At 41.4% G+C, this 25473-nt stretch overlaps 1 protein-coding gene across 1 annotated transcript; it reads right to left on the reverse strand.

Moving 5' to 3' along the window:
• Positions 1-779: 779 nt before the first annotated feature.
• Positions 780-13431, reverse strand: NNMT (nicotinamide N-methyltransferase). The gene is made up of 3 exons (XM_003418233.3): positions 13165-13431; positions 12211-12418; positions 780-1617 (listed from the first exon to the last, which is right to left on the reverse strand). The coding sequence occupies exons 1-3, from the start codon at positions 13316-13318 to the stop codon at positions 1185-1187; spliced, it is 795 nt and encodes a 264-aa protein (XP_003418281.1). The 5' UTR covers positions 13319-13431; the 3' UTR covers positions 780-1184.
• Between the last annotated feature and the right edge of the window lie 12042 nt (positions 13432-25473).

Raw genomic sequence — 25473 nt, forward strand, 5'->3', positions numbered from 1 at the left:
ACAGTTCCTTTTGCGAATACTCAACTCTGCCATTGAAGCATGAAAACAGCCACAGATAGTACATAAATGAATGACCATGGCTGTGTTCCAATAAAACTTTACAAAAACAGGCAGCAGGCTGAATTCTGCTTGGGGGCAATAGTTTGTCATCCTCTGCTTTAGAGCATCGTGGTTATGGGGCCTAAAAACTACATAGAGTAGACATGTTGTGGGGAGGTAAGCTAGCTCCAAGTAAATGCTTGGCCAAGAGCTATGCAAACAGGCTACCTTCCAGGACCCTCTGTGGATGTAGACTCTGAAGATATCCCTCCTAAAAAAACAAACCAAGCCAGACATGCTGTCATTGAGTCAATTCTGACTCATAGTGACCCAACAGGACAGAGTAGAGCTGCCCAATAGGGTTTCCAAGGAGTGGCTGGTGGATTCGAACTGCTGGCCTCTATGGTTAGCAGCTATAGCTCATAACCACTACACCACCAGGGCTCCTCCCTTCCAAGAGCAGCTGTAAAATAGTGTCTGTATTATCTCTCTTGTTAACTCCTCTTCAGGTAGAAGTCTCAGCCTTGGCTCAGGTGTGTTGAAGGGAAGAAAGAGAAGGGCCTGTCCTATGCTGGTGAAAAGGAGCGCAAGGGAAAACTGTTCTCTGACCCCTGAGGCCAGAGTGGTAGAGGCACCCATGGAATTGAGCAGAGAACAGCTGTGCCCAGGGCAGCTGCAATTAGCAGCAGAGATGCAATGTGGTAGCTTCTGTGGGGAGAAGGAGAGAGTCAAAGAAGAATAGAAATCTGATCCTGGGAGAAAAGGAGGCAACAGGCCCTCTAGGAAGCTTATAGTGAATAACTTAGAGACGCCTGCTTCTCTGTAGGCAGGTAGGGACTTGAGCCATCACTACTGGAATGTCCAAGAAAGTCAGGTCTTTTTTTGTAGTCACAGTGTCCAGAGAATGGCCATATTACCAAGCATCTTTGGGTCCCCATGGTACTAGCACAAGTGTGGAGCATAGAGTAGGTCTGTCATTTATTGTCCCTAGACTGACTGACCACCCCAACTCCTGTCCTAGCTGTGCCACTGGGCCCCAGCCACTACTCTACTACTCTACTCAGCACAATGACCGAGGCAGTTAGAACCAAGGACTAAAGCCAACTATGAGTCAAAAAAGTTGCTTTAATAGAGACAACAAAGCATCATACAGATCCACTCAGCTTCCGCCCCACCAGGAAGAAGAGTCCTTCATTGTCAGCCATGGTAGGGGAGTAACTTTGAGAGATCACGTGGAATTGTTCAACTGTGTAGCCAGCCTCTCTTACGGCAGTTTCCACGGCCTCCTGGCCCAGGGAGAGGCTGGAGAACCTCTGCTCACCAATCATGTAGTAGCTGCTTTTCAGGGCATCGACAATCACCAGGAAACCCCCTGGTTTGAGGAGGCTGCTGAGGTTCTTAAGGGCCATGTGGTAGGTAGAGAGGTCCGGGCAGGCGGCATCCAGGCACAGTGTGGTAAGCAGGCAGTCGGCAAGGGGCAGAGAGACAGGCCCCATCGGCTGGCTCTGGGTCACATCGCACTTCAGGACCTGCTTGACTGCCCGCCGCAACTTCTCCTCCTTCTCAGGTCCCTTGACTCTGAAACATACAAACACACAACATGGCTTTCTACCCCAGCCACTGGAATCTTACATGTCTTTGGTCAGGGCAGAAATGGCAGTGTTATCCCATTGTAAAAACCAGGTGCCATCGAGTCAACTCTGACTCATGGTGATCCCATGTGTGTCAGGGTAGAACTATGCTCCATGGGGTTTTTAGTGGCTAATTTTGGGGAAGCAGATATCCAGGCCTTTCTCCCAAGGTACCTTTGGGTTAACTCAAACCTCCAGCCTTTCACTTAGCAGCCAAGTGTGTTAACTGTTTGCACCACCGGGAACACCATTATAAAGGCACAGAAACAAGAAATGAGGGCTTGTTTTAGTAGCTGTATGTGACCACATTACCATGTGCTGGGTTAAACCTCTTTAAAAAGCTAACGATAACGTGATAATGATGATAATAACACCTAGCTGATGAAAATGCGCTGCCCTACATGAAATTATTCTTCCTCCATTGCTTGGATAGTGCCTGGCTTAGAGTAAGTTACAAAAAACGTCATCTGTTATTGTCATTACCCTACTCCACTCTGCTGAATCACAGGTAGTGGCTATTTGACTCACACATACAGGTAGTAATGAATTTTAAATGCTGAAACAGTATCTTTGTGGTAGTTGCTGGTCCATGGGGGGCAGGGGAGAGTTACTCATAGCATTTATAGAAACTGTTGATCTCTGCCCCACAGCTGTGGTCAGAGCCCTTCAGGAGAGAAGAAAACTCTCAGTTGCCCTCCTCAAGTTCCAGAAAATACAGCAACTGGAGAGTATGTTTTCTGAAGGTGATTGTTTTCTTGGTAGCCTTGCTAAGAATCCTGTCCTTTTCTGCCAAATCAAAGGGATTTCATGAGAGAAAATTAATGAAAGGAGAAGAGAAGGGAAGGGCAGGAGTTGGGAAAGTGTGCCTTGGATTCATTTGGAGTTCATTAGGGAAGGAATGAAGGAATAAGCACAAAGGAAACTGGAGAAAGGAAACAAAGGAGAAAGAAGGAGCATAAAAAGGGAAGAAACAATGAGAGTGTAAAGCATCCGTTAGGCCACAGAGCCCTAAACAACAGTAGGAGTAATAGTTGGTACCAAGCTCTTTGCGAACGTTAATGAACAAAGCACTGGGGATGCAGATCCAGGCTTTACTCAGGGAACACACAGTCCACCATCTGATACAGACTCCAGGAGGAGATGGCCACTCAGGCAACAAGGCTTGATGGAGACTGCAGAAGATGGCCCACCATCACAGCAAGTGAGACAGACATTTATGGGGACCATTCTGGGTTAGGGAGGAAAAATCAATGGTTTCAATAAAACTTGAAGATTGACTTGTAGGTAGAGTGATTTGAGATTGTGGAAATTAGTTGTAAACATCTGATTTAAATACTTAGTTGAAATCTTAAGCCTAGTGTATATAATCAGTTATTCGTAAGCATCCTTTATGTTTGTTATAATTTTTTCATTTAGAACACTTACGAATAATCATAGAAAAAGATCTTCAACATCATTAGCCATCAGGGCAATGCAAATCAAAATTACAACAAGATATTATTTCAGATCCACTATGATGGCTATTATTAAAAAGTCAGACAGTAACAAACGTTGTCGAGAATGTGGAGAAATACATTGCTGCGGAAATGTAAAATGGTACAACTACTTTGGAAAACAGTCTGGCCATTCCTCAAAAACTAAAACTTACGGTTGCCAGATGACCCAGTAATTCCACTCCGAGGTATATATACCTGTTATAGATTGAATTGTGTCCCCCCAAAATATGTGTTGAATTCCTGACCCCTGTTCTTGTGAATGCGATCCTATTTGGACATAGATTTTTTCTTTTTTTATGTTAATGAGGCATACCAGTGTAGGGTGGGCTCTAATCTTAATCACTTCTGAGTTACATAAAGACCAGAATAGACACAAAGACAGAACTTTAAAGCCAAGAAACTAAGGAAGGCCAGGGGCTACAGACAAGGAAGGAATTCACAGAGCCAAGACACTGCTTTGGACTTTTAGCCTCCAGAACTGTGAGAAAATAAATTTCTGTTCTTTAAAGCCACCCACTTGTGGTATTTGTGTAATAGCACCAGTAGGTAACTAAGAGAATATCCAGGAGAAATGAAACATACATCGGCACAAAAACTTGTATACCAGTGTCTATAGCAAAATTATTCATAATAGAAAGTAGAATCAAAAACAAACCAAATGTCTGTCAACCGATGAGTGAATAAATAAAACAGAAAATTTCCATACAAAGGAGCATTGTTTGGCAAAAAACCGAATGAAATACTGATTCATGCTACAATGTGCAAGAACCTTGAAAAGATTATGCTAAGTCACAAAAGACCACGTATTATGTAATGACATTTATATTAAATTTCCCAAAAATGCAAAGCTAAAGAGACTGAAAGCAGATTAGCTGTTGCTGGGGGCAGGGGTCTGAGTAAGGGGCGTGGTGGTTGGGAGCAGTAAGGAGTGAGAGCTGATGGGCACAGCGTATCTTCTTGGATTAACAAAGACATTGCAAAATTGATTGTGGTGATGGTTGCACAACTCTGTGGCTATAATAAAAACCAGTGAATTGTATGCTTTAAATTGTCTGGACTTTTCCAGTCTTGGCACCAAAAGTCCCACATCCTGAGAACCTGTCTCAGGCCTAGGCAAAGGATAGATAGTCATCCTAAATGGTAGGGAAAGCAGTTACAAAGCTGTTACCCAGCCTGATGGAACATGGATGATTTCACAGAACATACGAAGAATTAAAAAAGAATTCAACGCTATGAAAGCCTGTGAAAAACATGGATTTGGATAGAGAAGTAATCTAGAACACAAAATTTTTAGAATACCCTATCCATTTGAACTGCCAACCTTTTGGTTATCAGCCAAGCTCTTAACCACTGCGCCGCCATCTGCACAGATGGATGAGGATAATTCAAAACATTTGCAAAAGTCCATCAACAGGGAACTGCCAGAGATTCAAGCCGGTTTCTCAGAAGAAAACATGGAACGAGGGATATCATTGCTGATATCAGATGAATTTTGGCTGAAAGCAGAGACTACCAGAAAGATGTTTACCTGAGTTTCATTGACTATACAAAGGCATTCGACTGTGTGGATCATAACAAATTATGGATAACATTGTGAAGAATGGTGACTCTAGAACACTTATTTGTGCTCATGCCAAACTAGTGCATAGAACAAGAGTCAGTCATTCGAACAGAATAAGGGGATGCTGCGAGGTTTTAAAAGCAGGAAAGATGTGTCTCAGGGTTGTATCTTTTCACCACGCTTATTCAACCTGTATGCTGAGCAAATAATCCCAGAAGCTGGGCTATGTGAATAAGAACTCAGTTCATCAGTATCAATAGCCTTTAATATGCAGATGACACAACCTTGCTTGCTGAAAGGGAAGAGGACTTGAAGCACTTACTGATGAAGATCAAAGACTACAGCCTTCAGTGTGGATTACACCTTAACATAAAACAAAAATCCTAACAACTGGACCAATAAACAACATCGTGATATATGGAGAAAAGATTGAAGTTGTCAAGTATTTCATTTTACTTGGATCCACGATCAATGCCACAATGGAAGCAGCAGTCCAATAATGAAATGACGCATTGCATTGGGCCAATCTGCTGCAAAAGACCACTTTACAGTGTTAAAAAGCACTTTGAGGACTAAGGTGCTCCTGACCCAAGCCATGGTATCTTCAATCGTCTCATATGCATGCAAAAGCTGAACAATGAATAAGGAAGATGGAAGAAAAATTGATGCCTTTGAATGGTGTTGGCAAAGAATATTGAATATACCCTGGACTGCCAGAAGAACAAACAAATCTGTCTTGGAAGAAGTACGGCTGGAATGAATGCTCCTTAGAAGCAAGGATGGTGAGACTTCATTTCAAATACTTTGGACATGTTGTCAGGAGGGACCAGCACATCATGCTTGGTAAAGTAGAGGGTCAGCGATAAAGAGGAAGACCTCAGTGAGACAGACTGACACAGTGGCTGCGCCAATGAGTTCAAACATAGCAACAATTGTGAGGCTAGTGCAGGACTGGGCAGTGTTCTGTTCTGTTGTACATAGGGTCACTGTGGGTTAGAACCGACTCAATGGCACCTAACAGCAACACGTACGCATAACATAAGTGTATAAAAAAAAAAGTAAAGAAATGACAACACAGTGCTTTCTGAGTGTGTTTAAAGAGGGTCTTGTCTATCGGGAACATTGTAGGAATGTGTACTTAAGTGATTGCATCAGAAGCAGGATGGACCTCCGTGTCCTCCTACGTATTAGGCTGTTTTAAAGACACGCATGCACGTTACCACATAACTAGTGCTTGCCAGTCACATGATTTTCAGAAATTGTTCCAAAGCTGTGAGGCACACTGTGAAATCTCAAAAGCTAACAGAGATGTGCCAATTTTAATCGGAAATTTGTTAGAAACACCCACTGTCCTCAATACCTGCTTGCCCTTGGATGTACCGCAAACATTGGTGAACTCAGTTGCCAAGGTGGCTATGTAAAGATTACACCTCAGGACTTCTCGGGGCCTGCATCTACACTGCAGGGGAATGGACTTGCCTGGAGACACAGGCAATTACCCCTCAGCCTCATGTTTAGCTTAAGGGTAGGTAATAAACAACACGCCAGAAATATGTTATGCAGTTTTACAGAGGTCTAACAGCAGTATGGCGATTTCTCTAGTTTTAAGAACTACTTTTTCAAATGAATCAATCAATATGCAAAAAAAAAAAAAAAAAAAAGGGCAGCTATTTTCTCTGTAAATATGCTATCTAAAAAGCTGAAGGAATTGGGGTGGGGGTGAGGAAATGAAAGGGTGAGGTGCAGGACTCCTGTGAAGAACGCTTTTCTACAATTGTGTCTTCCCATACCCCAGTTAATTACCCTGAGATTCAGAGGTTCCTCCTGCCGTCTCTCTGCAAGGAAGGTGGCAAATTAGAATCTCCTGGAGAAGCCTTTTATGATGGCACTGGCCTCCCCCCAGTCCCATCCCCAGAAGTCCCAGCAGCAGGCCCTCCTGAGGGAGAATCATCGAAATGTGTCAAGGAAATAAAGGGCTAAATAAGCTTGGATGTCAAATTAATAATTGTAAGAGGAAGAATAATCATTGGTAAGTCCTTGGGACAGGTCACATCTGAATCAGTCAGGCAAATGATTTTCTAGGAGGAAGAATCTGGAAAACACAATGCAGACATTCACTTATTTTACAAATATTGTTTGAACCTCTGTTATGTGCCAGGAAGTGAGCTGGGCACCAGGGACATGGGATGAACAAAATGAGGAGCAGGTTCTCTCACAGATATTACAGTCTGGTGGGGGACGAAGGATCAATCAAGTGATTTTCCACAAAAGTGAAAATTAGAACTGTGTTAAAGGCTAGGAAGGAAAGGAACATGTGGTGGCACTATGAAAGGAATGTTTGAAGCTTTATTTGGTTTAGAGGGTCAGGGAAGTCTTTTCTGAAAATGAATCAGGGAACCAGAGATATAGAGAACATATAAGAAGGAGTTAACTAGGCCAAAGCGGATAGGGAGGGAATGGCCATGTGGTAGGAAGGAGGGAATATGGACAGAAGAATGCCAATGTGGCTGCATCTCAGAAAACCAAGTGGAGGATGATGGAAAGTGAGGCCAGTGGTGTTGGCAGAGGCCAGATAATGCAGTTTTGTGGTCCATGTTAAGAATTTTTGTTTTATCCTAAAAGCCATGAGATGCCATTGAGGTGTTAAGCAAGGGAGTGACATGATCAGATTTACATTTTGTGATGATCAATGGAGAAGAACTGGGTGGAGGGACAAGAGTGGAGATGGAGGCCAGTTAAGAAGGAGAGGATGATAGCTTGGACCAAGGTGATGGTGATCATTGGAAGAACCATACTGATTCAAGAGGAATTCAGGAAGCAAAGTAGACAAAATGTGGTGCTAGATTAGATATGGAACTTGATGGCAAGGGAGATGACTAGATTGACTTCTAGGTTTCTGGCTTTTCCAATTAATTAGATAAGTTGTGCCATTCAAAGAGAAAAGGAATACCTAAAGGGGGCAGATTTGGAGATCACAGGTTCTATTTTGGACACATTGAGTTTGACATGCTTTGAGATATACAAGTGGGAATGTTTATAATTTGAAGGAAATGACCAGTTGAAGGTTTCTCAACCTGCCCTGTTAATTTTCCCAGACACATAATGCAGTGAGAGCACCTATTCAAGAGTGATGTAGCCCTGGTGGTACAATGATTAAGCACTCAGCTTTTAATCTAAAAGTGGACAGCGTGAACCCACCCAGTGGCTCCTTGAAAGAAAAGACCTGGTGGTCTGCTCCTGTAAAGATTACAGCCTAGGAAACCCTATGGGGCAGTTCTACTCCGTCCTATAGGGTCACTATGAGCCGGAATCAACTCAATGGCACACAACAACAACAACATCTTACAAAAGGTAGAAACTTTTTCTTAGGCATCACTGAAACAGTCATCATTATCATCAAGGTCTTGGCTTTGAGAAAGAATATCAATATTGATTTACAAGCCATGCAATATTTTGGAATAGAGGCAATTAACTAGTTCCTGGAACAAATTTAGCACAACTGTGTCCATTTTGAACAAGGTATAAACATCTTCTTAAATGAATATGAAAATCTTTGTGTAGAGAGGATTTACTTCAGAGTACTGCTACCACTACAAGTGCTCTGTACCTTTCTCCTGTCAGGTACAGTGAGGTATCTGGGGGAGCCGATCGCTCAGGAGGCAACCAGGAGGGGCTCCGGCCTCTGGCTGCCCTGGGGGGGCAGTCTGGAGAGCACGACTGTAACTCACTCCCACTCACCCAGGTGCCCTGGCGTACCCATCGGGAAGAACAGCTCCTGCCACCAGTGCTTCTCAAATTGTAATGGTGAATACAATCCCCCTGTGGATTTTGTTAAAATCCAGATTCTGGTTCCATAGGCCTGGAGTGGGGCCTGAGAGTCTGCATTTCTGACAAGTTTGCAGGTGATGCCAAGGCTGCTGGTCTGGGGACCACAAGGCTAGACAATGGACTGCAATTTCCAGGAGCCAAAGGTTAATTAATGCTATTACGAGGGTTTCTTAAGGTGAAAGCTCCTTTTCCTCTGTTCATGGTACAAGCTTCAGTAGTTATATCTGAGTGATTGACTTTCTGACTTGATAAATAAATAGTGTGAGGCAAGCAATTTGATACCATTATCTTACAACTTTTTGGATAGCTGTAAACGTAAGTGGTATCTAAATGTATTAGTCAGACTCCAAAGGCAAAGGAACAGGAGACAGCTCAAATTGTCTTTGGCAGCAGTCAGCACAAGAAATAGCTTCAGATAATAAAGAAATAACCTTGGGGGAAATAGGTTGTGGGTTGATAGAGGTACTTGAAGGTGCAAGTTGAATAGGATCGCTATCAGTCTCAAAATAGTTGAAGCCATAGTATCTAGCCTGAGGATAAGGGTGAGAATGCAGAATTTTACTGAGAAAAATACAGTTCCTCATTCTAAAGGAGTGATTGGGAAGGGACAGTGTCTCAAGAACCAACTGTTCGAAGCTGATGATTCTGGCATGTGGTAAGTAATGCTTTTGATATCCTGCTAGATTTGAAGGGTTCATTTTGGAATGAGATGGAAAGGACTGTGATGGCAGGGTAATTGAGAGCAAAGTTTCAAAGCCTTCTTGAAACATGATTTCGGCTTTAGAAAGGTATGTTGTTTGACAGCAGCTGAGAAATTTTGTTACAAAGTTTCCCTGAAATCCTACAAATTCTGGGAAATTCCTTATTGATTTAACAATGTTGGACATTGTCCAAATCCTCATACCTTCAGTTTTTTTTTTCTTTTTTTCCCCTAGTTTAATACCAATTTCAGTCTGTGGAATCACATGAGCAATAGAAAAGCGAAGGTTGAAATTGCTTTTATTTGGCAGAATCTATCTTCAGTTCGAATGCTGTAACTGGTCGCTGTCGAGCCCATTCTGACTTACGGCAGCCTCATATGTTGCAGAGAGGAACCAGGCTCCATAGGGTTCTCCAAAGGCTGTGACCTTTTGCAAGCAGATTTCCAGGCCTTTCTTCCAAGCCACCTCTGGGTTGGTTCAAACCACAAACCTTTCGGTTAGTAGTTGAATGCTTAGCCATTTGTGCCACCCAGGGACTCCTTAAAGTCTATGTTTATGTGTGCCATCGAGTCAATTCCAACTCAGAGAAAACTTATAGGACAGAGTAGAACTTCCCCGCAGGGTTTCCTAGGCTGTCATCTTTGTGGGAGCAGATCGCCACGTCTTTTCTCTTGTGGAGTAGCTTGTTGGTTTGAACTGCCAACCTTTCAGTTAGCAGCTACACGCTTACCCATTGCACCATCAAGACTCCATCTATAGCCAGCATAAAGCTTTAAGTAGGAAATTTCCAGGTCAAAATGGCATATGAAAGCATCGTTAATCAACTTCTTATTAAATTTCAGAAAACACGGAACAATTTTAAGCAATTTTAAGGTATTGTGCATTCTCAAATATATGTGGGCTTAGAAAATATGCCACTTATGTATTATTCTTAAAAAATTATTTAAAGATCTATTCTGTTGGCTAAGAGATGAATCAGAATTAAAAGTTCACAACTAGAAAAATCATATAAAATGAGCATAATATATATCTACATAATTGTAAATAAGATTACTAACAGAAAGCAAGTGTCCAAACAGATGGGATGCTAAAAATAGTTTGCATCTTATTTTAGGTAGTAATTACATGAGCATAATACATTTTCAAAACTGAACACAGAAGACCTGCATATTTTATTGTGTATAAATTATACCTCAAAAAAAAATTAAATTACAGAAAGGATTTATAGTAACTGGGAAATTTGCCCTGGTAAAACAGATGAAAGATAAGGGTAAGCCCAGTGGCAGTTTAGCAACTCTACGTAATATCAAAAAGGTTAATTGGGAACAGAATATAAAACCTCTAGTTTATTCATACCGTTATTTTATAAGGAATCATACCACCGAGTCACCATGATAACTCACATTTGGCAATCCACATTTACTGGCAATGTGACAGTGTGTCAATAATATGTAAGAAAATGAGTATAAAGTTTAGAATACTTCTCATAACCTTGAGAGGAAGAAAGCTTCCAGAAATCAAAAGACTATTAAAAGAAAATGGGAGCATTAAAGAAATATAAGCAGACTTTAGGGTTAGTTTCAGAAGGGAAACTGACGCTCAGGGATAAAGAAAAGTTGGCAATATAAATGCAATTATAGAAAAACGAATTAACTGTCATTCTAGAAGGACAGAGTGGAGGCAGGCCCACTAGAACAGTCCTTAGAGATATGTCAAGACCACATAATTTTGTATTGATTCCTGGGATTCAGGAATATTACTGCAATCCTCCTTGTTGTTCAAGTTCAGAGACATGGGAGTCATCCTTGACACTTGCCTCTTCCTACTCCCCATAACCAATTGTTATCAACTTGTATCCATTCTTAAACTTCATCTTAAAACAATCCACCTCTCTCCATCACCCTCATTCAAGCTGCCATCCTCTCTCACCTGGATTTAAATTATCTCCTTTCTTCACGTCATCTTCCTTTCTAAACTCCCCCAATCCCTTCTCCGCACAGCAGCCAGAGTAATCTTTGTAAATGTAAATGGAGTAACAACACTCTCCTGGTTAAACCTTTGGTGCCCTCTCATTACACTTGAAGTCTACAACCTTAAACTTGGCCTGTTGTCAGCTGCCCTAAAAGATCTGTTACTCCCCTGTTTTTTCAGATGTGAACTCTAGGAGACAAAGAACCGCCTCTGTCTTATTCACCAAACCCTATGGGGCAGTTCTATTCTGTCCTATAGGGTCACTACGAGTCGGAATGGACTTGATGACAATGGGTTTGGTTTTGGGGTTTTTATCCCAGTAACTAGTAAAGTGGCACATCGTAGGTGCTCAGTATAGGTTTATTGAATAAATGAATGAATGTGGGAATGCTAGTTTCTTTCCCCATGACTTCAAAAGTACTAGTACTTGTTTCTTGAGAGGAATTGTCTTGCCAGGAAATCAGAGGCTTTTTCTGACCAAATCATGGGATATGTTAATAAAAATACATACCAATTCCCATTGTAAATGAAAAGATAGAAAAGGAAACACAGAGAATGTTTTGCAATACGCATTGTGCAGTATGTAAGCAAAGGGGAACAAGAAATTACAGAAGAAAGTGGATTTGGGTATGGGCAAGGGCGTGAGAGTTCATATGAAATTAAATCATGGGGAAGGGAAGATAGGAAAAATGGAAAATACATACACTCGCTCTTTAACTCTCTTTTTGTTTATTTGGATTTCTCTTTTATCTCCAGCTTTCTGAGCACGCATTCACGTGCACACATGCGCACCCGCACACACACTTCTATATCTCTGACTCTTTCTAGTGCTGTCATTCTCCATTTAAATTTCTCTTTCATTTCGATCTCTCTGTTTCTCTTGCTTTTTCTACTTGAACTGTAAGGATAATTCTGGATTCAGAAAAACAAATTGTCCCTGGCGCACCCTCAGAAAGCCAGGAAGCAAGCCCCAGTTCTTCTACCTGTTTCCTTCAAGGTCGCACACGTAGTTCACTACTGGAGACCAGTCAAAGGCCCCTGGCTCCTTCTTCAGCCACCTCTCCAGCTCTTGCAGGTTCTGGTCCACATAGTCACTGGCGATGATCTCCTTGAAGGACTCACAAGCAGAAAGGAGCTGGTAGATGGTGGGGCCAGAGCCAATGTCGATCAGAAGGTCTCCCTTCACGCCACCTGATTCAGAGGAGAGAAGAGGAAGAGGGGTCAAGTGTCTTACAGTAGAGGACAGAGCTAAATTGACATGGTCTTCCCTGGATTGCGCTGGAGATCCGAAAAAAAAACCACTTCTCTACTCACTCCTCCTCACCCAAAGTCTTTTTTAAAAAGGCTCTTCATTTTCCATCCCCCAATCCAGAACAGAGTCATGTTGCTAAGATATTTTAAGACACTAGGAGAAGAGGAAAAAAACCAAAAAATCTACATCTGCCATACAAACCCGTGGCTCAGAAAGCCTGCTAAACAGTATTTTTGGGGGAAAGTTATTATTTTTTTAATAACTTTATAGAAAGTCTTTCTCTAAAAAGTACCCAGGTCTTTACATACTGGGAGGTCTTTGTCTCATACATATTCACAATATTCCTTGGAGTTAGGAACAGAATAAGTATTAGGATCTCAATTTTGTAAGTGGCCCGTTGAAATTGAATAACTTGTCCTAGTCACCTAGCAAATCAATGTAGAATCAGGGCTGGAACTCAAGCTCTCTGGTTTCCCTTTGACATGATCAAATGAGAAAATGGCTGCAAAAGTGCTTGGTAAACTGTAAAATACCTACACCAATATTAGTTTTTATTCTAGTTACATAAATGGGAGATACCAAGGGGCGCATTGAACAATGATGGACACAAAACCATCATCCTCTGAGAATCCATCTATGGGGCTCACACCCTGGGGGAAGGCACACAGACAATAGACAGACTTACCCAGGCAGAATATCTTGAAAAGATTTTCCAGAAGATGCCTAACAATTTGGTTTTCTGCAGAGTGTTTGGACCCAAAGTTGTAATATTTTTCTAGGTAATCCTGAGGGTTAAAATGGCTCAGATAGGTGTCCTTGGTGGTGAAGCCAAATTCCATCGTGTCTCACTCTTGTGCCTTGGGGCCACAGCCCTCCTGCCCTCTCCTTCAGAAGCCGGAGTCACCATGCAGAAGCTCTCCTCCTGAGTCTTAGGTTGTCAGTCTACCCACAATTCAGTCCTCTTCCTTAACTGAGGGAAATCTACCAAAAGATGTTCTGGCTGCTTTGGTTATAAAATTCCTAAGTTACGAAATTCCCAAGTTACGAAATTTCTGGAGAAGAGAGCTGAGGAGGAGGGGAGAGTGGTAGAAGGAGGGTCATGAGCTGTATGCAATGCTTGGTCAAGGGGTCAAGGTCAGCCGCAAGATATTGCTGGCCAGAGGAATCAGCTGAGCTGTTTAACTCATAGAAGAACCCTTGGTTCAGAGAGTTGGGTCATCTTCCAAGAGCACCATCATTCTTCTCCTTCTTGCACTGTTTATTCCAGGACACTGTCACAGGAACGATTTAAATGTAAAAACATAAAGAAAGAAAAGAGGAGACAGATGAGGATAGGAGATGGGTTCAGGACTGAGGAATGTTGGCTAAATAACAAATCCCCAATGAGGTCTTGAAAGAGGCAGGGTGAGGAGAAATTTTTTTTTAATTTTAAAATTTAGAGCTTTCTCTAAATTTGAGGCCAGCCACAATCCTCTAATCCCTCTACTCACACTCCACACCCACTCCATTCCCCACCCCCCATACCTCTGCAGCTTCACCCACCATCTGCCATTTCTCAGCATCTGGCAAGCACCCCAACCCTCCTCACTCTTTTTTTTCTTTTTTGATGTGATCAAAACCAAGTTTTTTTTTTTTTTTTGCCAATAAAAATTCAGTAATAATGCATTAGAGAGTCTCAGTTTAGTCATCCTATTCTATTCATCTTACCTACTCATCATTCTTGGAATGGGAATTCGTGTCTTCCCTTTTTTTTCTTGATCAGTCTGGCAGGAATTCCATCAAGTTCTTTTTATTTGATAAAATTTTCTTTTTATCTTTTCAAAGAACCAGGTTTTGGTTTTCATTATTTTTCTAATTTCAGCTTTGTTTGTTTTTGTCTTTGTTTTTATTCTTTCATTCTGTCTACTTGCGTTAGGCTTAATTTATTTATTTTTCTAAATTTTTAAGGTGGAAGCTTTATTGGTTTAGTACTTTTCTTGTTTTCTAATATAAACATTTTAATGCTATAAATTTCCCTCAAAGCACTGCATTAGCTGTATCCCCAAATTTTGATATGTTGTGTTTTATTTTCATCAAATTAAAAATATATTCTAATTTTCCTTGCAACTTCCTTTTTTTACCCTCCTGTTATTTATAAGCATGTTGCTTAATTTCCAAATATTTGGAGACTTCCTGCATAATTTTGTAGTTTAATTTTGTTGTGGTCAGAGAATCTACTTTGTACTATTTTGATTCTTTTAAATTTATTAGGTTTTGTCTTGTGGGGCAGAATATGGTCTATCTTTTTTGGGGGGGCTGTAATCTTTGTGTGTGTGTGTGTGTGTGTGTTTTAGGTGAAACTCTACAGAGCAAATTATTTTCTCCTTCAACAATTTATACACAAATTGTTTTGTGACATTGGTTGCAATCCCCCTGATGTGTCAACGCTCTCACCTTCCACACCCCAATTCCCTGTTTCCATCCATTCATTATTCCTGTCCCTTCCTCCTTCTTGTCATTGTTTGTGGCCATGTGTTACCCTTTTGCTCTCATGTACATGACTGAACGCAGAAGGATGTTCCTCATGTGTGTTATTGTCTGTTTTGTAGACCTGTCTAACTTTTGGCTGAAGGGTAAACTTTGGGAGTGGCTTCAGTTCTGAGTTAAAAGGGTGTCCAGGGGCCATAGTCTTGGGGGCTTTTCCAGTCTCTGTCAGAATAGTAAGCCTGATCTTTTGTGTGTGCATGTGTGATTTTTAATTTTGTTTTACTTTTTTCTCCCGCTCTGTCCAGGACCCTCTATTGTGAGCCCTGTCAGTGCGATTGGTGGCAGTAGCCAGGCGCCCTCTAGTTTTGGGCTCAGGCTGGTGGAGGCTGTGGTACTTGTGGTTTGTTAGTCCATTGGACTAGTATTTCCCTTGTGTCTCTGGTTTTCTTCATTCTCCTTTGCTCTGGACCAGTAGAACTTAGATGGTATCTCAGATGGCCCCTCACAAGCTTTTAAGACCCCTGACACTACTCACCAAAGTTGGATGTAGAACATTTTCTTTATGAAATTTGTTATGTCGGTTGACCTGGATGACCCCCATGACCATGGTCCCCAGCCGTCAGTCCCAGTAACTCAGTTCCTCAAGGTGTTTGCATGTGTCTGTGGAGCTTCTATGACTTTACCTTGGTCAAGTTGTGCTGACTTCCCCTTTATTGTGCACTCTCTTTCCCTTCACCAAAGTTAACACTTATCTACTATCTAGCAACGGCTTCCCCTTCCCAACCCTCCCCTCCTTCTTAACCAACAAAGATTGTTTCTTTCTATATGCAAACTTTTTCTTGAATTTTTATAGACAGTGGTCTCATATACTATTAGTCCTTTAGTGACTGACTTATTTCACTCAGCATAATGCCCTCCAGATTCATCCAAGTTGACAGGTATTTTGTGGGTTCATCATTGTTCCACAGAATCTTTTTTTGATTAGTGCCAGTAATGTTGGGCAAGATAGTATCTCAATGTAGTTTTAGTTTTGTTTTAACTGAACTTTAGATCAAGGTTTACAGAATAAACTAGTTTCTCATCAAACAATTAGTATACACATTGCTGTGTGACTTTTGTTAACAACCCCACAACACGTCAACACTCTCCCTTCTCAACCCTGGGTTTCCTATTACCAGCATTCCTGTTCCCTCCTGCCTTCCAGCCCCTGCCCCAGGGCTGGTATGCCCCTTTAGTCTTGTTACGTTCCATGGGCTTGTTCAATCGCCCAATCTTCGGCTGAAGGGTGAATCTCAGAAGTGGAGTCATTACTGAGCTGAAAGGGTGTCCAGGGGCCACACTCTCAGGTTTTCTCCAGTCTCTGTCAGGCCAGCAAGTCTGGTCTTTGTTTTTGAGTTAAAATTTTGTTCTACACTTTTCTCCAGCTCTGTCCAGGACCCTCTATTGTGATCCGTGTCAGAGCAGTCAGTGATGGTAGCTGGGCACCATCTCTTTGTACTGGACTCAGTCTGGTGGAGGCCGTGGTAGATGTGGCCCATTAGTCCTTTGGATTAAACTGTCCCTTGTGTTTTCAGTTTTCCTCATTCCTCCTTGCTCCCAAAGTGGTGAGACCAAGGGTGTTTCCTAGATAGCCACTCACAGGCTTTTAAGACCCCAGACACTACTCACCAAAGTAGAATGTAGAACACTTTCTTTAAATACTCTTTTATGGCAATTGAGCTAGATGTTCCCTGAGACCATGGTCCCCATAGCCCTCAGCCCAGCAATTTGGTCCCTCAGGGAGTTTGCATGTGTCTATGGAGTTACTATGGCTTTGCCTTGTACAGGTTATGCCGGCTTCCCCAGTATTGTGTACTGTCTTACCCTTCACCAAAGTTACTGCTTATTTATTGTCTATTAAGTGTTTTTTCATCCCCACCCTTCCCCTCCCTCATAGCCATCAAATATTGTTTCTTTTTGTATGTAAACCTTTTCATGAGTTTTTACAGTAGTGATCTCATACAATATTTTTCCTTTTGTGATTGACTTATTTCACTCAACATGATGTCCTGTGCTGAGTTCCTTTTGTTTATTTCTTTTTCATTTCTTTTGTTTTTGTAGATTTTGTTTTTATTGAGACTTTATGTTTTTCTTCTTTATTTTGATGAGTAGGTTTGTTAACTTTCTTTGTGGTTACCTTGAGATTTACCTTTATCTTCCTAGGTTTGAACCAGTCTATTACTACTTGGTATCTCCTTGCCTTCCTCCCCATTAGGAAGTTCTATACCTATACTGTTTATTCCCTCTTTTATGGTTCTGATATTGTTGTCATTTACAGATTAATCTCACTTGTTCCCTATTGCAATTGTTTTAGTTTTGGATAGTCCTCGAGAGTTCATTTCCTAGGTTGGTATCTGGCTGGTAGAGTCTTACATCCTAGATTCAGGCTGTGGTCTGATGTTGTTTGTTCTCAGACCAAAGGACTTCTCCTTTAATAATTCTTGTAAGTTTGGTTTGGTTTTTACATATTCCTTTAATTTCTGTTTATCTGGAAATGTCCACCATACTTGAACAAAACGTTTGCATGGTATGTTATTCTTGGTTGGCAATTTTTTTTTTCTTTCAAGGTTTTATATATGTCATCTCATTGCCTTCTTGCCTGCATGGTTTCTGCCAAATAATCAGAGCTTAGTCTTATTGTTTCTCCTCTGTATGTGACTTCTTGTTTTTCTTGAGCTTCTTGCAGGATTTTTTCTTTGTCTTTGGTTTTAGCGAGTGTGATTATGATATGCCTTGGTGTTTTTCTTTTGGGGTCTATCCTACATGGGGTTCGTTGAGCTTCTTGGATGGTCAGCTTTTCATCATTCATGATATTAGGGAGGTTTTCTGTCAGTGATTCTTCAGTGATCCTCTCTGTTTTTTCCATTTTCTCTCCCTGTTCTGGAACTCTGATCACTTGCAAATTTTTGCTTTTGGTTGTATCCCACATAATTCTCAGAGTTTCTTCATTTTTCTTCGTTCTTTTTTCTGATTTTATCTCAGAGTTGTCTCCAAGTGTTTGTCTTCAATTTTGCTGATTCTGTCTTCCATCGTTTCAAACCTGTTCCTCAGCCCTTCTATGACACTGTCCAAATCTTGTTGTTTACCTTTTGGATTTCTAATTATAGTTTTTGTATAATTTCTAGTTGTGAATTTATTTTGGCATTTTGTTCATGTATTACTTTCCTGAATTGTTCCATTTTTTTAATCTGTATTTTCCATGAGGTAGTTCTAGTGACTTTTCTTCTATTGGAAAGTCATCTGGTGTTTTATTTTTAATGCCTACTGGACCCATCCTGTCCTTTTTTTTTTTTTTTTTTTTTTAATGTTTTCATGTTGTCTGCTGTCCTCTAGACATTTAGTAGTTATTTTCTTTGTTTCTTAATTATAGATTGTCCTGCTTTTTTGTTTTATTTGGTTATGTCTGAGCAGGTGGGCTGTGCATTCTTTGTTGCACATCTTTGTTGTTGTTTGCTCATCTGTAGTCATGATAATTTTTACCTCCTTGTCCAATGGGCAGGGCTAGTAAATCAGCTATGGTGCAGCAGGGCAGGTCCAGCTGAAGGGGAGGGGCTGAGATGGGTTCTTTTTGACACATACTAGGGCTGACAGGGAGGGCCAGGAATCAGTACTGGGCAGGTTCCAGTAGGCTGTGTCTGCTGCTCAGGGATGTGATGTTCAGTGCACAGTGCAGGTAGGCAGGAAAGAGGGGGGAGGTTGTGATGTGTGGAGCTAATAGTGGTGTGGGAAAGAGGAGAGAAAAACAGGGGCCAAAAACAAAAAAGCAAACAAAGAAAGAGAAAAAAAAAGAGTGCTAAGGGAGCTTGCTGTTGGAATGGAGAGATGAGAAACTGAGAAATGGAGAAAAGCAAAAAGGGAAAAAGAAAGAAAAAATAACTAGATAAAAATCTGGAAAAGAAAATAAAAGCCCCCAGGAGTCCTGGAGTCCCACTGGCAGGGCCGCTAATACCAGGGAAGTGGCTCCCAGCACCAGGCATTCTGGAGACAGGAAAAGAAGATAAGTGTAGAGAGATGAAAACTGAGAAATGAAGGCAAACAGAAAGGGGAAAAGAGAGAGAAAAGAAAAAAAGAAAGAAGAAAAAAAGAATTGCCCCCAAGGATCCCACCTACACAGCTGCACAGATTGGGGGAGTGGCTCCTAAGCTGTGCAGTGCAGCCCGGCTAGAAGGGGCTCCAAGCTGTGAAAAGAAAAAGAAAACAAACAAAACAGAAGAAAGCAAAACAGAGAAAAAGAAAAAAAAAAAGCCCCAGGGATCCCACCAGGTCAGTGTCGTGGGCTGGGGGAGTGGTTCTGCGGTCGAGCATGGCTTCACAGCGTTTCAAGAAGAACCAAAGATGGCACATGGACCAGGTGTTCCAGAGAAAGGAGGGGAAGGTGATAGGAGGCACAGAAGAAACCAAAAGAGACGGAAAGAACAAACACCATCTCAGGGGCCTGGCCAGTGTGAGCAGGGTGAATGCAAGCAGCCTGAGGCCAAAGCTGTTGCCTCCCGGCCAAAAGACTGTGGCTGGCAGGAAACAGAGGAGGCTGAAGGGCGGGGGGGGGGGGGGAGGGGGGCTAGGAAAGCATATATCGCTCATTACCAGGGCTCTGTCTCCTGCTGGGAACTTCGTGAAGCTGCTTTTCTGTACTCCCTGTCTGCTAATCTCCGATGTGGGTGAGGCCAATCCAAGTCTCACAGACACTGCACTCCCTGGCCAGCCAAGCCACTGAAGCCAGCCAGGAAGCTTGGAGGTAGAGCAGCGGGGAAAGAACGAGGGTGGGAAAGCGTGTTTCGCTGGTTACCGGGTGCTCTGTCTCCTGCCAGGAGTTCCGCGAAGCTGCTTTCCCATGCTTTCTGTCTGCTGATCCCGACAGGAGTCCAAGATAGCAGATCTGCGCTTCATTAGCTCTGTGGGGCCCTCTGCACTTGTCTCTCCTCGCTCTCTGTCCTCTGTCAGTTTCTTATTCCATTTGGTACTTGGCTGAGTTTTCTCTCTCTTCATTTGGCACTTCAGGTTCCAGAAATGGTGTTTGTTTCTGTTTTACTTAGTTTTTCGAGTCTTTGCTGTGGAGGGACGGCATGGTGCTTCTGTCTATGGCATCATGTTGGCCAGAAGTCTAAATGTAATTTTGATTTGCATTTCTTGGTGGTGAAGTGGTTAAGAGCTCAGCTGCTAACCAAAAAGTTGGCAATTCAAATCCACCAGCTGCTCCTTGTAAACCCTATTGGGCAGTTCTACTCTGTCCTCAGGGTGACTATGAGTCAGAATCGACTTGATGGCAATAGATTTTGTTTGGTTTTTGAGTGGCTAATGATCACAAGCATTTCCTTATGTGTCTGTTAGCCACCTGGGTGTCTTCTTTGGTGAAGTGTCTGTTCATAGCCTTTGCCCATTTTTTAACTGGATTGTTTGTCTTTTTGTTGTTGAGGTGTTGCAGTATCTTATAGATTTTAGAGATTAGACCCTTGTCGGATATGTTGTAGCCAAAATTTTTTTCCCAATCTGTGGATTCTCTTTTTACCTTTTTGATGAAGCCTTTTGATGAGCCTGTTTAATTTTGAGGAGCTCCCAGTTATCTAGTTTATCTTCTGGTGCTGGTGCACTGCTAGTTATGGTTTGTATTCCTATTTACGCTGTATATTAGGGTCTCTAATGTTGTCCCTATTTTTTCTTCCATGATCTTTATAGTTTTAGGTTTTATGTTTAGGTCTTTGACCCATGTTGGATAGTTTTTGTGTATGGTGTGAAGTATGGTTCATGTTTCTTTTTTTTTTTTTTTAACAGATGGACATCCAGTTTTGCCAGCACTATTTGTTAAAAAGACTGTCTATTCCCCCATTTAATGGACTTTGGGCCTTTGTTAAAGATCAGCTGACAGTGGCTGGATTGATTTTTGCCTAGGTTCTCAGATATGTTTCATTGGTCTATGTGTCTGTCGTTCTACCAGTACTAGGGTGTTTTGACTATCATGGCTGTATAGTAGGTTCTGAGATCAGGTAATGTGAGGCATCCTACTTTGTTCTTCTTTTTCAATAATGCTTTACTTATCCAGGATCTCTTTCCTTTCCGTATAAAGTTAGTGATTAGTTTTTCCATTTCATTAAAGAATGCTGTTGGCATTTGGAGTGGAATTTGCTTTGGGTAGAATTGATATTTTCACAATATTGGGTCTTCCTAACCATGAGCATGGTATCTTTTTACATTTATGTAGTCTCTTTGGTTTCTTATAGTAGTATTTTGTCATTTTTCTTTTCCCCACTGTTTTCAATTAACCCAAACCCTGACAATTCTTTCAAAGTGAACTTCAAGCCCTCTACTTTCTTTAAGAATTCCTTTAGTTCCCTTTTCTGAACTCATATTGCCCTTAGAATTAGTTCCACCTAGCCAAGCACGGGATTTTGTGGTGTCATGTATTTGCTCCTGTTTGTCTGTCAGCTTTGCTTCTCAATGTGAATCCTGCTTGTATGATAAACTAAATCATAAGCTCCTTCAGGGTAAGGCCCATGGTCATCTTTATACACGCTACTGCACGTCACGTGATGGTGGCACCTAGAAGGTATTCAAAACTTTGATCGACGTGTTGATTATTGTCATTTTGCATTTGAATTAACATAGGTCCCCAAGTTACACAAGTGCCCAATATTCCATGGGCGATGACTTCATAAGGGCTCATTTGGTTACAAGGCACAAATGCACTCAAAAAAATCTCAGGTAAAAAGGGAATTATTAATGGGAGATTATCATAGAAACAAATCGCAGGGTATGTAACTAGGTGTCATGGGGTGAAAAATAATAATAAATATTAGGCAACTAATTTTTTTTCTCTTTCTCTCTCTGTTTCTGTCTCTCTCTTTTTCTGCCTCTCTCATTCTCTGCTTCTGTTTTTGCTCATCCATTGTACTGCATATGGCTCCATTATGACCATTTCAACTGGTGACCCTGAACCAGAACTTACAGAAACGTCTAGCTCATCTCCTCACAGCCTACTGACTAGGTCTTTATGGTCCAAATCCGGATTCCTTACAGAAACAATCTGCCTGGCCTAGGCTGGGGCAGTCACTTACCTGACCAGTGAGTGGCGGCATGGGGGAATAAAGTAGAGATGCCTTTGGCATTAATACTGCCCATTGCAGGAGGTTAGATGGGACAGACAAATTGTCTCAGATTACTGCAACTCTTGGGTCTTCCAAAGTCCAATCACAGACTTGAAGGACGTAGAATCAAAATAAGATGTCTTTGTGGATGATCCCAAGGCACTGCTGCTACAGTGATGACATTTCTTGCTTCTCCTGACAGCTCTGATAATTAAGCAGAGCAGGACACATACAGAACTCAAAGTTGAAAGACACAAGTTGCTGTTCCAGTTTGCCAACAAGTTCCATGATAATGGGCAGTCAGAGAAAATAACTTTCAAGACACTGGGCCTCAGTTTTGGAGTGTAAAATGGGGGAGAATAGCACCTCCTCTAGATACAATCCAGGGTATTGAGAAATTTAAATCATAGATTTCCATAGATTGAATTCTTACCTTGGGAAATGACTGTATTCCCATTCATGGATCAATTTACCAAGGAACTTAAAAAATAGTGGTTATATAGCTTATATCATGGGAGAAAGATGTGGCAGCTTGCTTCCTTAAAGATTACAGCCTTGGAAACCCTATTGGGCAGTTATACTCTCTCCTATAGGGTTTCTACGAGTCAGAATTGGCTCAATGGCAGTGCATCCCCCACCCCCCACAGATAGCTTCTTTGTGGCCTTGATACTGTAGTGCTTTTTGCCCTTACCCCATTACTAGTCGTCCTCCACCTTTTCCAGAAGCTCTCAAGATATATAGTCAGAATCAGATCTCACAATGGCCCTCTGCTCACTCTTAAATGAACGTTTATTATAATTTTGAATATGTGAATGCATATATGAAGGAAGAACCAGAAAGAGAAGGAAGAAGGCCGGGGGAAGAGAAAGGAAAGAAGAAAGGAAGGCATGTCAGTCCCACATAGCCTGGGAGCTTGGTGCACTGGTGGTTGCTCTTCCCATTTGGTCTGCTAGTAAATCATTTGGTTCTTTATGTCAGGTCACCACTTTATTAGAAAATTTTACAATAATTACTGTACAAAAGATCAAGGCAGTAGTGCATCCTTTCCCAAAATACCACGCTCTAGGCTTCAGAGGCTGCTAGGTTAACTATGTTGTTACAATGTGTTATATAAACCAAAAGCAAACACAGCATTGATTTCAATTGTTAGAAAAAAAGTTTCCACATATTGACACATCGGTTTTCAGCAATATGTCTGACTAGCTTTCAAGGTATAAATTCTTCTTGAAAACAACTCTAAATGTGTGTGTATTTTCTTAAAGAATTGAAAAGTTGCAAGATAATAAGGATTTATCAAGCTAAAAATGTGGAATCTAGAAAGGTAAACAGAGTAATGAATTTTTCACCCTAACAACCATGCCAAACTTGGCAAAGTTGAGCATTGTTTGTATGGTTTCATAAGTTATGAGGAACAAATAAGAAAATTCAGGGCCCTCCTAAGGTGGGGAATCTACCAATCCCCCCCATCCTCCATAAAAATGAATTACGCTAAGGATTATACCCTTAGTGTACAGGCAAGCTAGAAGTAAGTTCATCCCACATCCCCAACCTGAGAGGACTGCAAGAAAAGCTGACTTGGCACAAAACAGAAGGTGAAAAAATGATCTGAAAAGTGGTAAGTACAACCTGGATTTCAGGTGTACTTTTAACCCAAACTTACATTTCCTAAGTAATCCAAAACACCTCATGTCAAGGTTTGAGGTCAAAGTGGTCACAGAATTACAGTGCCCTTAGGTGCCTATGTGGATCATAACAAATTATGGGCAACATTGTGAAGAATGGAAATCCCAGAACAGTTAATTGTGCTCATGCAGAATCTGTACATAGACAAAGAGGCAGTCGTTCAAACAGAACAAGGGGATACTGTGTGGTTTAAAGTCAGGAAAGGTGTGTGTCAGGTTTGTTTCCTTTCATCATAGTTATTCAATCTCTATGCTGAGCAAATAATTTGAGAAGCTGGACTATATGAAGAAGAACGTGGCATGAGGATTGGAGGAAGACTAATTAACAACCTGAGATATGCAGATGATACAACCTTGCTTGCTGAAGGAGAACTTGAAGCACTTACTGACGAAGGTCAAAGACCATAACCTTCAGTATGGATCACAGCTCAACATAAACAAAACAAAAATCTTCACAACTGGGCCAGTAAACAACATCATGATAAAGGGAGAAAATATTGATATTGTCAAGGACTTCATTTTACTTGAATCCCCAGTCAATGTCTGTGGAAGCAACAGTCAAGAAATCAAACAACATAATGCATTGGGCAAATCTACTGCAAAAGACCTCTTTAAAGTGTTAAGAAGCAAAGATGTCACTTTAGGGAACGAAGGCTTGCTGATCCACACACACAACCCAAGCCATGGTATTTTAATTGTTTCATAGGCATGTGAAAGCTGGACAATGAATAAGGAAGACTGAAGAAGAATTGACACCTTTTAATCATGGTGTTGGTGAAGAATATTGAATATACCTTGGACTGCTAGAATAACAAACGAATCTGTCTTGGAAGAAGTACAGCTGGAATGTTCCTTGGGAGCAAGGATGGTGAGACTTTATCCCACATACTTTGGACAAGTTATCAGGAGGGATCAGTTCCTGAAGAAGGACATCAAGCTTAGTAAGGTAGAACGTCAGTGAAAAAGAGGAAGACCGTCAACAAGATGGATTGACACAGTGGCTACAATGGCCTCAAGCATAGCAATGATTGTGAGGATGGCACAGGGCTGGGATGTGTTTCATTCTGTTGTATATGGGGTCACTATGAGTTGGAACTGACTCAACAGCATGTAACAACATGTGCCTGAAAGAAGTTAGTACAAATACCTCTGGAGAAAACACTTATATTCTAAGCCTCAAAGAATTCCTACAAATATTTTTCATAATAAATGAGAGCACACTGTAAAAAATATTAAAGGCATAAAAAGCAAATGTAAAAATATCTGCATGGTAGTGGGATGCAGACCCCAAATTCTCATAAAAAGACCAGACTTAATGGTCTGACTGAGACTAGAGGAATCTTGGCCGTCATAGTCCCCAAACCTTCTGTTGGCCCAGGACAGGAGCCATTCCCGAAGACAACTCATCAGACATGGAAGGGACTGGACAATGAGTTGGAGAGAGATGCTGATGAAGAGTGAGCTACTTGTATCAGGTGGACACTTGAGACTGTGTTGGCATCTCTTGTCTGGAGGGGAGATAGGAGGGTAGAGAGGGTTAGAAACTGGCAAAATTGTCACGAAAGGAGAGACTGGAAGGGCTGACTCATTAGGGGGAGAGTAAGTAGGAGTAGGGAGTAAGGTGTATATAAGCTTATATGTGACAGACTGACTTGATTTGTGAATGTTCACTTAAAGCGCAATAAAAATTATTAAAAAAAAATCTGCATGGAACATGAAATCATAAA

Source organism: Loxodonta africana, chromosome 15, assembly GCF_030014295.1.
Source record: "Loxodonta africana isolate mLoxAfr1 chromosome 15, mLoxAfr1.hap2, whole genome shotgun sequence".
In the NCBI taxonomy this organism is placed as follows: Eukaryota; Metazoa; Chordata; class Mammalia; order Proboscidea; family Elephantidae; genus Loxodonta; species Loxodonta africana.

What these genes read in the sequence shown, in the direction of transcription:
- NNMT (XM_003418233.3), bottom strand. Translation starts at nt 13,318, where the DNA reads ATGGAATTTGGCTTCACCACCAAGGACACCTATCTGAGCCATTTTAAC. An exon ending in TTTCAAGATATTCTGCCTGG is followed by an intron (nt 12,419 to 13,164) that starts GTAAGTCTGTCT and finishes CCTCTGAATCAG; the next exon opens with GTGGCGTGAAGGGAGACCTT. An exon ending in TGCGACCTTGAAGGAAACAG is followed by an intron (nt 1,618 to 12,210) that starts GTAGAAGAACTG and finishes TGTATGTTTCAG; the next exon opens with AGTCAAGGGACCTGAGAAGG.